The sequence below is a fragment of the Bactrocera dorsalis genome, chromosome 5, assembly GCF_023373825.1.
Source record: "Bactrocera dorsalis isolate Fly_Bdor chromosome 5, ASM2337382v1, whole genome shotgun sequence".
Taxonomy (NCBI): Eukaryota; Metazoa; Arthropoda; class Insecta; order Diptera; family Tephritidae; genus Bactrocera; species Bactrocera dorsalis.
This window is the reverse complement of record NC_064307.1, coordinates 4,517,206-4,531,922: the sequence shown is the minus strand read 5'-3', so window position 1 is coordinate 4,531,922 and position 14,717 is coordinate 4,517,206. Positions and strand designations below refer to the sequence as shown.

General features: G+C 35.2%; 1 protein-coding gene across 1 annotated transcript; it reads left to right on the top strand.

The window, feature by feature from the left end:
• The first annotated feature begins 9,998 nt into the window (after positions 1–9,998).
• On the top strand, positions 9,999–11,327 carry LOC105226490 (uncharacterized). The gene is made up of 2 exons (XM_011205380.2): positions 9,999–10,120; positions 10,414–11,327. The coding sequence occupies exons 1-2, from the start codon at positions 10,118–10,120 to the stop codon at positions 11,197–11,199; spliced, it is 789 nt and encodes a 262-aa protein (XP_011203682.2). The 5' UTR covers positions 9,999–10,117; the 3' UTR covers positions 11,200–11,327.
• Positions 11,328–14,717: the final 3,390 nt, after the last annotated feature.

Below are 14,717 nucleotides of genomic sequence, written 5' to 3'. Positions count from 1 at the left end.
TGTTAAGCCATTCATTCATTTGTGCATGTCAGCCAACCGCTTGTAATTGCGCGCTATTTAAAAATTCACATTAACCGCTGCGGGGTGCCACAAGTACGGCTACATAGCCACTCGGCATAACCTTTGCTTCGGCGTATAGACGGCGCTTAACTTTAATCTGCAATGCTTTTGCTGGAAACTGTTGGCATTTGCCCTCAATTCAATCTTTCCTCCACCTACAAACACATACACAGGCAAACGAATAGGGATTTGCATATGTGTGCGGCTTAGTGAAGCGCTTTGAGGCTAGGCGCTGAGCATTTACAATGGACTTTGAAAGGACTTACTTGCAGCTCGAGTGCTTAACAGTTAATTAACACCCGCTTGCACTTGACATAGTACACCTACAAATGTTCGAGATTACATTTAAGTGTCTGACTGGAAGGCAAGTATCTGTGTTTAGGTGATGTATGACTATCCAGAATTTTATGGTGAAGTCCGGTAAGTGATGGATGAGAACTATCCTCCTGTAAAGCCAAAAAAAAGCAATTATTTCATTAGCAGTTGGAGAGAAGAGAGGAAAACTTGGCTTCTGCTGATATTTGGAATCACGTTAATACCCTGAAACGGTTTGAAAATTACCGATAACTTAACCTTTTTCAAACCACTTGTTATATTTTTTAAAGATGATAAGGAATTGAAATAAATTCAGCTGTTGCTCACTTGATAATTTTATACTTTATAAAAGTCCACAATTTACATAAAATTACATAACAGAAACTTACCAATTTATCGGCGAACCAGAAGATATAGTCGGAATTGATATTAGCTGTTTCAACAAATTTGTAACAGGCTCAAAGCACTTTATCGATTTCTAAGGGTCTTATATCCAGTATTAAGGAGTTTATAGGTACCACAACGGCCCGGCGTTCTAAGCTGTCTAAATGAGATTCTTCTTAGGATCGACCTTCTGACCTAATCTAACCTATTTATTAATAGCGTTTTAACATTTAGTTATTCTTATGAAAGAGTTCTTATTGAGAGCTCATGGGAGGTGAAACATATTTATTTGCATATTTGTAATTTATGTATATTTCTCCAAAGTTGCTTGACAAAAATCTAATTTTAACCTTCAATTTTCTCATAACTTTTATTTTTAGAACTCCATCCCAGCTTTTAAAGCATTATACCAAAACAAAGAGTTTTAAACTTTCGAAATATAATATTAGTACCTCTACAAATACATATGGATTCACATACATATGAGTCTAAGTATGTACGGCTCATTACAATTCCATCAACTACTCGTTTACTCATTTCACAGCTTGCCAACATTTCGCACAAAATTTACATGCGATTATCCTTCTACCATTACAACATAGAAACTTCCATTTCCGCTATTTGCATAATACCGAAAAGGGTCAAACTCACTGGCAGCCTAAATATTATTTAAAATTCAGTTTTAATTTGGTACGCTATTCAATGGCAGAGTATTGAGTAAAACAACCAGCTTTATATGGATGTTGTTGTGTGAAAATTTAAAAACGGTTTGAGCTATTCAAATAGATAAAGGTAAAGGAAATGAAAAGTTTCATATTACTTATACTTGTGGAATTGTGGTTGAAACAAACAACGCAACTTTTGAAAATTTAACCAACTTTTGTGTTTCTAATCATTATAATTTGAAAACTTTTCTTTCAATTTGCGGGTTTGAATTTAGGCACTATTTTTATTTAACCCATATACATAAGTACAAACTACTTGTATAAAAGTGGTAACTGAAAACCGTTATAGTAAAAAATGACATGAGCAAACCTATTGAATGGTTTGGTGTTGAAGTTAGTTTTTGCAATAATGGTTTTCAGTTATCAATTTTATAAACAAGTGGGGGATCAAGTTCTATCGAAGTAGCAAGAGTAATTTAATGTTGTTTCTAAGTTTAGGAAACTGCTCAAAATACATAATTCGGAGTGCGATGAAGGTACGAATCAAGTCAGCTCAATATTTTTGCGGCTTCCAATGTGTTTCAAAGAACAACTGTTTGAATATTCTTTCGTCGGAGCTGCCATCTAAGAACAAAACGTTACTTTATTAAGATTATATCATAAAAATGGCTACAAACACTAAGGCGGCTCCTTGCGGTTATAGTTGAATATTTAACCTTATACAAATATATTGCGATGGAGAAGTGTCTGTCACAGCTTGGACTTTCTAATTGGCGCCACCCAAAGCAGAAACAAGTATTTACATAGGACGCACCGCAACTGCACTGCGTGGTAAATATGTACATTCATACATATATAATTATGTACATATTTTGACAGCAAAGTACAAAATTACACTTCAACGCGCCGTGCAAGACTTGCTTCACAGGTAACTATGTTCACGAGAAAGTTAAACAAGAAAGCGAAAGCAAACAAAACCGAAAACTTCAGAAGTACCAGGAAAATGTGTTATATTCTTATGTTCAGCTTCAGTAGTGGGGCAGGGCGTTGACCCATGGCGGTGAGAAAGTGTGGAATTTCACAAAGTATACTAACTAGCGGCAACAACCACTCTCATAAAATTGCATAAACATGACAGAATCAACATTGACAATTGTTTATTGTTTATTTTTTTCTTTTCGGTGTAAACAAACATTCCTGACACAGTCGACTTTTTCATTTTAAGCTACCCTGTTGTTGTTGTTGTTGTTTGTCCAATGTTAAAATATTGTATTGCTTTCTTCTGCAATTGGCTTGTAATTTGTTTGTGTTGTTATTGGTTCTAAATAGATGTGTCTGGGGAAATTATATGCATTGCACTCGATATCGGCCTGGGAATTCACCTTTCATTGGCAACTGATCGAGAGATTCAGTTGGTTTCACTACATGCCGTTTTAATTTACTTTATGCTGATACATACTTACATTTAGATCTATGTATATGTACCTATATAAGGACTGGTGCGTGACAAGGAACTGGAGTATTTTCTAATAAGAAGATTGAATTATTTCTCCACCCGTTTGAAGAAAATAATAGAAAGTGTTCTTTCAATAGTGGAAAAATTCTGATCAACACTTACCTTTTTACACAGCACAAGGCAATTGTCCAATCTAAAATAATTAGTTGTATAAAGTCTATAGAGTTTTCTTGAAATTGCAGTTAACAGTTCTGAACGGGATTTTCACTTTTTAAACAAAATATATAACACTAATTTCCTTAAAAATATGAGTAAGAACTTTTAAACATCATACCCGAACTTCTGGGGTAAGTATAGCCCTACTTAACATATGTATGTAGATGTCAACATATTGAAGAACAAGAAGAAATCATAAAAATATCAAAGAAATTCAAAATAGATCACGCATAGAAGGGGATTTTTCGTGCCTCTAAATTCTAAATATCGTTTCGATTCCACAGTACGCACTCTACTATAAAGTGGTGGCATTAACAATCACAATCAATGAGGTTCCTGATTAGTGTTTGAGAATTTTTTTTAAAAACTGAACATTTTACCAGCCTGAACGAACAACTTCTATAATTTATATGCATTTCATTATTTGTTTCGACTTTATAGCAATATGTTCTTTGCCAAAGTAATACTTAGCAATAATGTAAGTGCTTATGTTAATCGTCGTTGTTATTTTGCTGAAATCTGCCATGATTTTTGGTAATAAAATTTTTTTTTTATGATTTTTTTTGCTAACTTTCGAAAATATATGTAACTGTCACCACCGTGAAAACATAAACACGTTCATTGTGAAACAGTTATGCTCGATCAACTACGGTCTGGCTATTCATGCCAATTCGCTTTTGTCGTCCTTTCGAGTTAACGGCGAACACTTTCCCTTAAATATGTCTAACGGTGTTGTTATTGTCATTTTATGTCTTATTTTTCATTGTTGTTGATTTTACCGTTTTTACCTTACTCAATTGGCTGCTTCTTGGGTCAATACGATACCATACAAAGCATTTTTTATTAGCCGACTCCTCCTCGCTAATTGCGGAAATAGCCCGAAGCGCCTGTCCAACGGAGAATCATTAACTTTTATGATTTCAGGTATTGGCCGTTGGTCACAGGCTGTTTGCGTTTGTCTACAGGGTGGGATGAGTGAAGTGGCAATAATTTGTTTTATTGTAAGCGACGATAAACGGTTGTTTTATGGTTACATAACAATTAAATGGACTTTTACTACCAACAATGGCCGAAACATTATTTGATTGAACTAAGCATAGAGGCAACAGCGTTCATTGTTGTAAATTTACGGTTAACAATTATACAAGTAGGTAATTTGAAACAAACGGTATGTCGTAAATTAAATGAAAAAAAGTTCTGCGAATTGGATTAAACGAAAGTTTAAGAAAACACTCGAAAAATCTCCGAATGGAGAAAGAATAATAAAAAACAGCAATTAAGAACGGTATCATTTAGGTGAGAGAAAATAGCATAAAACGGTGAGAACATTGTTGCAAAACGAATAGTAAAAGATAATCGCCTTAGTGACGGTATTGCCAGCGATAACGTTATTGCTGAGGCAACTGGTGGACAAAACATTTCATTTAGTGGCTGCTTTTACTAATCTGTCTATAAAATATCCAATTTATTCGATTTTTAGTATTTATATTTCAAAATACAAATCTAAAAGAAATAAGAAGAAACTCCAAAAAATGTAAACCTCATTTCCTCTAGGAGAATAAAAACTCAAAAATATCTAAGCAGCAGTAAAACGAAATTTTCAAAATAATGAAGAGCATAAAATTGAAAATATAATATTTGGGTTTGCCATTAATGCACAGCCATAGTATATAAAAAAGCATAAAATTATATAAACTTTTTTCCCTACCTACATACTTACCTATATTAACATTTACATTAACCACATTTTTAGATTCAATTATAATCCATTAATTTGTTACACCCATTGAGTATCATCGCTCATCCGTTTCCGGTGAAATAATTCATGGCTGGATTTACTGTTTTCTGTTCAAAATTTGGGCAACTAAACACAAACCGCAATATAGCACAGTAAGTATGCGAAATTTCAAATAAATTACAATGTAGAAAAACAAACCGGTACACTGTTGAGAAATAAAAATGTGTCTTCTAATTCAAAGCGCTTCATGTGTGTGTACCCTACATCCCTTCATGCTAGTCGAAGCATATAAGTACTTTCAATAAAATTAGGAGCTATTTTCGAAGAAATATGTTAAGGGTATTCATAGACAATAGTTTTTTATTTCCAAATAAGGTTTTTACCTTCGTGCCACTGTAGTTGGTATACCATAGATAGCGGATCGTTGTAGTACCTGACAAGTCCATTTGTTTTCATTGGCACTGGCATTCGCGACGTTTTGCAGTGCGTTCTATAAATAAGTGAATTTATTCAAATGCAACAAACGCAGAACGAGGGGGCGGTGGTAATATGTACTGTTAGCCATTAATACATTTATTATACACACATAAAATACGCACACACACTATATCGCAGGAAGCGCGCCGATTTGTTTCTGTATATAAATAATTTGGGATGCTAACAATTTATTGTGTTTAACCAAAATTTACTTGTTTATTTGCCACACGTTCGCATAAATATTTGCGTTGATGTAAAATTTGTGACTACATTTGCATTATCGCATAATTAATTTATACAGTCATATACAATGTCTATATATTTAGTGGTATAGTAAACAAATATTGCGATATATTTACAATGTGTACATATATATATATACATATGTATATAAACATGTGTATATTAAATGGCGGTTGTTTCAATGCTTTTTGTGGACAACCGTTTTTGAAATGTACTGGCAATCGAGTAAATACTGGCAATTCCCTGCCGCGATTAAGAAAATAAAAAAATTGCTTTTTTATAAATAATTAGTCGAAAGTGGACAAAATATTCGTCTCTGAGCACGGCTACTTTTCATAACACTACTCAACAAATCTGAAGGAAAAACTGTCAACTAATGTGCTAAGAGGTCGGTGGAGTATTTGTGGTGTCCCGATTATGAATTTGAGTTTATTTTAGTAAATAGTGGTGATTTGACCCCTACACCTCTTAACTACAACACGAAAAATCTCAGGTGTCAGGAAATTTTTACTAACATTTTCGGTTTAGGCAACCTAAAATTAGCTAGCAACAGCCTCTAACACCACAATTACAAAATGACTGTAAACTAGTGAAATTCGTTGTTTGATCTTCTTCTCATTTGTGTTGTGCGCCTTCTTGTAAGGAGCTTTGAGTTTCATCCGACTTCAAAGGCAAGGCGGCTACTAAAACCAATATAATATCTTTATCATTGAATTCAGCCCAGCGCCTACCACTACTCGTATGACTTTTTCAAAAAAACGACCGATTTTACGTTGGTTGGATTCGAAGCCATTAACTTGGATATCACAATATCTAAAAAATCAGCTCTAGAAGCCGATACAATATTCCCCGCTTTTAGCGAAAATTTTCAACGTTTGTACAAAATGATTGAAATGAGAACTCTGCTTACTTCCTTTTGTCGTATGTTAATATTAAAAATATTTGCCGTGATTTTAAAACTTAATCATGACTGGACAATACAAAAATTGCTAAACACATCAGTTTAATCTGCGCCATTAGACTCCAAATGAGATGACACGAGTCTACAATTACAATACAATTTGCACTTAAGTATACAAGAAGGCATTAATGCGGCTACCCAAACATAAGTACATATGTACATGAATACATGTGAGCTGATGCTACTGCCTCAATGAACGTAATTTCTAATTAGCGTCAATTTACTGAGTAATTAAATTGATTTTTCCGCACATAGCACATATATTACAATAAGGACTGGACCATTTGACTCATGTGTTGCCCATATAACTGTGTGAAGCTGACAGTACAATGGGAAGCTATGTGTGTACGAGTATATAGTTAAACAGTTAGATAGCAATATAAAAACACCTAACAAAAGCAGTTCAAGACAATTTGTTTTAATGAAGTCAACCGTTTGTATCTTATGTAATCCAAACCTCATGTGACCAATTAAAAGCAAATTACCTTAGATTTGTAATAAAAATGTGATATAAAGTGTAATTTGTTTCATAACAAAGTCGTTTGTTTTTATACTGAGAAAAAGTTTTTTCTCATCGAGTTTGGGACGCTCCCAGCAAAAACACACCAAGAAGGAGGCACCCTTTAGTGGGAAAATTGCGTTTAATCCCCACATTGAACTGCCGTTAGTAGCCTATACAAAGTGCAAGGAATAGGAAAACTTAATAGCAACCATTGAATTGAAAATGAATCGTGGTCAAAAATTTTGGAGTTATCTGCTCAATAATTAGCGATAAATACGTATTACTTGGGAAAATATCTAGAAAATTTCATCAATGAATTCTTAACCTTATGTAGTGAATTGGCATAGTCGGTAAAACAACCTTAAAAAACTCAGTTTCGGCCAACTTCGACGAGCTAGTTGCGATTCTGAACAATTTTTGACAAATTTCATTTATTGAAAACTTCGTTGGTTTGAGATTTTCAATCGAAAGTCGACCCTTACTAGAAACTTGCCCAGCAGGAGGGAGAAAGCAAACAGCAAGAAGTCATGCTGGGATTTCTATGGCCTTTAGTAATCTTTATTGACTCCCCCCAAAAAGTTCACCCTAGGATAATGCCATTTTTATTATTTCAAATATTAGATATGGTGCAGCGTGAGTAAGTAAATACTAACGGAATAATTTTGAACGCAATTTCAATTAAGTTAATAAATTCTTTACATACTTATTATTTTTAATTATTAATTTTCTGTGTAACAATGGAGCCTATATACTCCATTAATGAACCTGGATTATATAGTACATAAGTACATACACGTGTATATGTGGCACAACCGCACCTACTTATGCAAAATGTATTATCCGAAAATGATCAGAACAATGCGGGCTGATGTCAAAAGCCAAACCGCACATAATTCGAGTGACATAAATTGCATTATTACTAACTAGTATTAACAGCTACTAAAATGACAGCCAGCATACACACCGGGATATACATACATATGTATGTACTCATGTTCCAGTAGTGATTAACTGTAAATAACGAAAATGAAAACACGATAAACATCTCGGTGTTTCACATCAAGTATAATTGGATGAGAGAAATTATGTGATTTAGGGGAAATTGCACCTAACAACAAGTAAAATAATTAGCCTTTGGGCACAAAATCTGGCTTTGTCAGTCCTGTTACGGACGTGAATCACTCTCCCGCGATTTGGGAGTTCTCTTCAGTTAATCGAAGAAATCGTTGCTCCAAGAATGAATAACGTGGAAAGTAACTTGGCTATATTTAGTGTTTTGAATTAGTGACAATTATCCGAGAAAGGAAATACTTTTTGCACTCTTATGAGCTCTGCCAAGTTCACTTAACCAGCTGTAAGATGAAGAAAAATATTTTTGGTGATTATTCGATACTAAAGGGACTGCCACAATACTGACTATAAATTATTATAACTCACTCGGTCAACAAAATAATGACATAATATATATAGACAAGATTAACTGATGGCCGATATGTGAATTAATATGATTTCTTTTGCTTCTTAGGTTAAGGAAAAAGTTCCCACAACATTACTCATAACTATGGTAGATTACAAAATCCAACATAACATTTAATTATATTTACAAATGGCGTGTAATGAGTGCCTAAGGAAGGGCTAAGTTCAAGTGCAACCGATATTTTCATACTCTTGCAACTTTCAAGGACTAAAATCGGGGTAATACTTTTAGCTAAATAAATCTTGTTATTTATATGAGGTCTAGAGCGAGTTTTCACCCGTTTGTATTCGTTCAAAGCAGAAATTAACCATTATTAGAAAATCCCGCTTTCTCAATTTTATTAAGATAACTCACATATTGGTCGACATATGAGATATAAACCTGCCCGTAATTTCGATAATCATTATATTAGGTCCATCTAGCTAGGCTAGAGGAAGTATTAACCTGATTTAACCCATCTTTGATGCATACAGATACTTTTATCAAGAATGGATTCCAAATTTCATGTAAATATCTTACACATTTACCGATATTTTCGATAAAATGTCAACTTTAGGCTCTGGGGTCCACATATTCAGTACTCAGGTTTTTTGTCAAGGAACGCCAAGTCTCATCTAAATATCTCAAATTTTACTCAAATTACAGACCGGGATCACAGGGATCACAACTCGACTTGTCATCCTGATTATTAATGTATATATATGTGTCTCGATTAATTTTAGGCGACACGTACAACCGTTAAGTGGACAAAACTATAATACTCTGTAGCAAGATGTTGCAAGATTATAATAAATAGAGTATAAAAATTAAACAGCAAAAAGAAACTGCTTTTGAATTACTTATGAAAATGGCCTTCTTATCAAAGAAAACAAATCTGGAAGAAGAACAATGTGTTTTATTTGGCTTTGCCACAAGTGGTGCTCTTGACATTGCAACAAAATTATGACTAGACCATGAACACGTGAATACGTGTTAATAGCCATACAAACTGACATACAAAGTATGAATACAATGGTTGACACAAGTATGTACATACATATTTATATATACATACATACATACATGTACACATTGAGCCCTAAACGCCGTAAATACTGTTTACAAACAAAACTACGGTCTCATGCCAAAATCTATACAATAGCAAGTAAATGAAGCGGCTGTGTAAAAAAATATATTTCTATGTACATATGTATGTATGCATAGCTTTGAAATATTTTCGTGCTAAGTGCGACTTAAGAGCAGCCGAAGTGGACACTTCAACTTCAAATTTTCAACCGGAGCAATTGAGCTGCAAACTTTGTGGTATCGATGAACAGGTTGAGCTATTTTGTTGTTGTTGTTGCTCTTATTTCACTTAGTTTTGCTATAGCTGAATGAGTTGGATTTTCAGCTTTTATCGATGAATTCTTCCTTTTTACGTTGGTTTATGCCTTTTCAACTGGAATTTTACTTGATATTGACTATTTATTTTTAAGTAATAATTTTGAATGTCATATTTTAGTATAAAAACGTTTGCATTTGGCGGTAATGATATCATTAACAATCTGTTGGTTGTAGCGGCAAGCTCACAAAACATTCAAATTTAATAAAAGTCGAAATAAATTGTGTGTGGAGCAATAAAAAATGGTGTGTAAAACAGAGATAATAGTTAAACGTGTATTTTGAAATTCAAATTAAAAAACTTACAATTCAAAAATATAAAAGTTCAACAAAAAATTAGGACAGTTTAAAAAGTTGGAAATATGAAATATATAAATCCAGTGTTATCATAAAAAAACATGAAAAAGAAGGACTAAGATTAAAATCAACGATTTAATATAAAAAATAGTAAAAAGAACTTCGAAAAATATAATCACTAGATAGCCTCAATAAACCGACAACTATTTGATTACTACCTTTTACGTCTTTTTCTTCTGCAGAAATTCACTCTGGTACCTTGTTTAGTGCTGGCTGCAGCCACAGCAATTGCTTCAGCATTGCCGCATCAGCGCTTGCAGCGCGATGTTTCCGAGTTGGTAGCGGCACAGCAGCCGGCCTACAATTATCTGCCACCTGAGCCTAAATTAGCATTGCCTGAGGAGACAATAGCCACAACTGAGGCTATCATTGCTGAGACTGAAACGCCCGTTGCCAACGCAGAACCCGAACCCTTACCAGAAAGCGCTGTACTCGGTGCCGACGGTTATGAATATCGCGCTGTACGTCGTCTGAAATACCGTCAACGTGTACGTCGTGACGTCTCACACTTGTCACCAAGCTACTTGCCACCCAGCCCATCATATCTGCCACCAAATGCCGATGATACGGTAGAGTTAAATGCAGCCGTCCCGAAAGTGGCGCCAGTCTACTTGCCACCCCCGGCAGAGGAAGTGAGCACCGAAGCGCCAATAGTTGTGGAAGAAGTCGAGACTGAACCACCAGCAGTACCAGAAGAAGAAGCACAGCAGCAGCAAGAAGAACACGCCCAACCAGAAGTGCGTTCACAAGAAGGAGAGGAGGAAGTCCCCCAAAATAGCGCTATTTTAATGGATGATGGCTATCATTACAAGCAACCCGCCGAAGAGATGGCTCTACCGAAGGCACTCGACAGTGAGTATTTACCACCACTGGAACAAGGCCAGACTGAGGCTGAGGGTCCCGAGGAGACGGCTGTATTGGCCAAGGATGGCTATCACTACCGCGCTATTAAGCGTTTAAGATTGTAAAAGTTTTACTAGTTTAATTGTAAAAAGAAAATAGCACAATTTATTAATTTGTTTATTCATTGAAATATTCACATATTAAATTCATACATACATACATATATGTATATACTTTTATTATTTTAAAAATATATACTTGCCTTTTTATTTAAATCAATACAAAACCTCGGTGGATGAAGCCATGTGTAGGAGTTCGTGCAAGTGATGAAAGTTCTCTGAGCTCCATTCATTTGAGAATGGCCAGAAACATTTAAGAACATCCGTTTGATGACGAGCTAAAGTGAGAACGCGATACATCCCTCCGCACGGTTTAGGACCCACCACGTAAAAAAACGCTACAAATGAAAAGAAGGAAACAGCCGCCGAAAGCGAAGCAAATAGGTCTGGTAGTGAGCGAGAGAAAACAAAATATCTCCCGTCATCAAACTACTAGTCGTCACACTCGCGGCTCCCACGTCACTGTTGACAGTCATTTCTTCGAAGTCGTAGGTAATTTCATCTATCTTAGAATCAGTATTAACACCACCAACAGGCTTCGAAATCCATCTGATGAATCGAAGTTACGAGTTTTCAAGAGAAAGGATCTGCGCAATATTTATGCTCCTTTGCACATTGGCAACAGCGAACATCGCATTCGATGGAACGATGAGTTGAATGGGGTATACGACGACATTGACATACAAGTAGTTCAGCGAGTTAAGAGACAGCGGCTACGCTGGTCGACCGAATGGATGAAAACGCTTCAGCTTTGAAAGTATTGGGCGCAGTACCCGCCAGGGAAGCAGAGAAAGAGGAAAACCTCCACTTCGTTGGAAAGATTAGGTAGATAACTTGACTACACTTGGAATCTCTAATTGTTGACAACGGAACAACACAATAAAACTAACAAAAATGGGATTTCGTAAACAACTCTCGTGTTTGTATAACCAATAAAAAGGGCATCGGGAATAGACTATGATAAAAATTGTCCTAAAATTTGTGAAATCACAAAATAAATTTGGCTCCTATTGTACTATTCTTGAAAATTATTATTGTAGGGGCCGTATTTACTTTAATCCTTTTGGTTAATAAAAAAAAAACTATTGTTCAAGTAAACTGTGTAAACATTATAGCACCTTCTAATCTATTTTCTAAATGTGACATCCTTCATGGGCCGTTAATGTTAAGTGGTTATTCGGAAAATGTCATGACATCGCTCGGACTCCTGTTACGAGATCGGTTAAAAACTATTTAGAAAACAACTTACTTATAACCAAGACCTTGCCTCTTCTGGCCACGATGTAGAACACCCTCACCGGAATAGAATTCTCATCAAAACATGAAGTCAAAAACTGACATGATTTGTGCTTCTTTGGGTAATATAACCTCTTTCTATTCAGCTTTATTTCATTACGATAGTCTAATTCAATGTTTAATTATGTTATTTCGAAAACGTAATGTATTTCGATTTGCTAATTTTCCATTTTTATTTCGTAGCTTTAAATTATTGCTTAACATCGATCTTTATAAGCTATATAAATAACACATTACGTGAGCTGAAGTATAATATTACTACTTTTATAAATTGAGCAATTTATTTATCCCGCCATGCCGTTGTAATACCCTAAAACATTTTCGTCGTAGAGTAAAAAAACTTCTTCTCAAGAGCAAATCAATTATTTAACCGGCATCGATATCATATGGCATCATTAGACTTCGAAAGGTTTTCAAACAACTACAAATTTCCATAAGTTCCTTGAGGTAAATCACACTTCTCTTGAGTAATGCAGTTTCCCAGTAATTACACTTAATTAAGGGAAAATTAGCCATTAACACGTACAGACATACACATAAGCATACCAACAAAGACACTTGCTGCGCCATAACTTCACCTGCCAACAACAAAACAAGCAATGTTGCCGTCTGTTTTCAACAAACGCTGATGAACCAAGAACAAAGCAGCAGAGAATACTGTATAAAATAGCATACAGTGGAACGCGCGACAGCAAATTTTTGTATTTAATTGGTAAACATCGAGGGCGCGAAGGCAACACATAAATTCTTAGACATACATACACATATGCAAGTATATCTGTGTGTTGAAGTCACAAGCCAGAAGACACAGTTGTGAAGGAACAAGAGGACAACAGCTAGTACATGAGTACTAACGACATAAACATACCGTCTACTGTCTTACCGCAATTACTGTGGTACCACAGTGGGTGGTAATCAATTCCTTAAGCACACAGCGGAGGCTATAACTTTTTTATGGCTATGCGTAAAATAATTTACGGGGAAATAACGACTTTGCTGTAGTGACGACAAAAGTTCAACTTGGACTAAATTCAAATTGCGAATGCAAAGTCAAAGGTGAGCTACTTTCCCAAACTCATACTTACGTGTGTAGGGTATACACATAAGTATGTGTCTAAGGCTAAGACCTGTTGCGAATGGCAGCCGTTTATTGCATATGAGTATTTGTGGAAGAGTGTATCATATTAGGTGGCGCATAAAATAAACTTAAGCAAATACGAGCGATTTCAGAGGGTGCATTTCGTTGGCTAAAAATTCGGCGAGGAAGTTGTTAAAAGGTGGGTATAAAATGTACGTGAGTGAAATTCTTAAGCCTCTTGATGAATTGCTACTCCATTGCGACTTCAGATCTAAAGATGTTTTAAGCGTTAACGTTAATTAAGTAGGTTTATGAATAGAGGCACACTTGCGGGCGACCGCCGCAGTCAAGTACGTTGCAAGCGAGACCATCACTCAGAGAACTGTAGGTGCAAATCTTATACGGCGAAAATTTAAATCGTAGTTCGAATATCAAAATATGCCCAAATGACTCTAAACTTTTTCAACATCGCAATCATACGAGATTATGTCTAGCTAGCTAAAGAAAAAAATCCATAAAACATACAAAGACTTGGCGGTAATATTGTATGCTTACGAATTGGAGCACCTCAAAATTTAAGTTCTGAGCCTTCTAATATGTCTGTTATGTCTGAATCATTTTCAACCCCAGATCGAAGTTAGCTCTACTTCGAAAGCAGCTCAATTAGTTCTAAATACATCACCATTAAAAAAGAAATCCATGGAAGCGAACAGTAGGAATAGCTGACACAATTGCGCTTTGGAAAGATACAAGAGATGCAATTTTTCGGTTTTATTGAATAAAATAAATGGATATTTAAAACCCACAATATGATTTCCAAATTAATAAAAACTTAAATTTCATTGCTTCAACTTTTAGCTCGTGCAACTTGCTTTATTTCTTAAACTAGAGAAATACATGGTGTTAAACATTTATACTGAATAGCCGACTGAAGCCGAAAAATCACTTTATCGCCATTAAAACATACCATTTAAAATCTGATTTCGTACTTAACAAGACTTTATGAAATGCATATAGTATTTTCCATGGCGAAGTCCCTGATCAATACCAAAGCTTTTGAAATCTAAAATGTAATATATGGTATATATACCATTCCCTTAAATTGGCATGCCCTCCAAATGAATGGAACCCTCACCACGAATACGGTTGT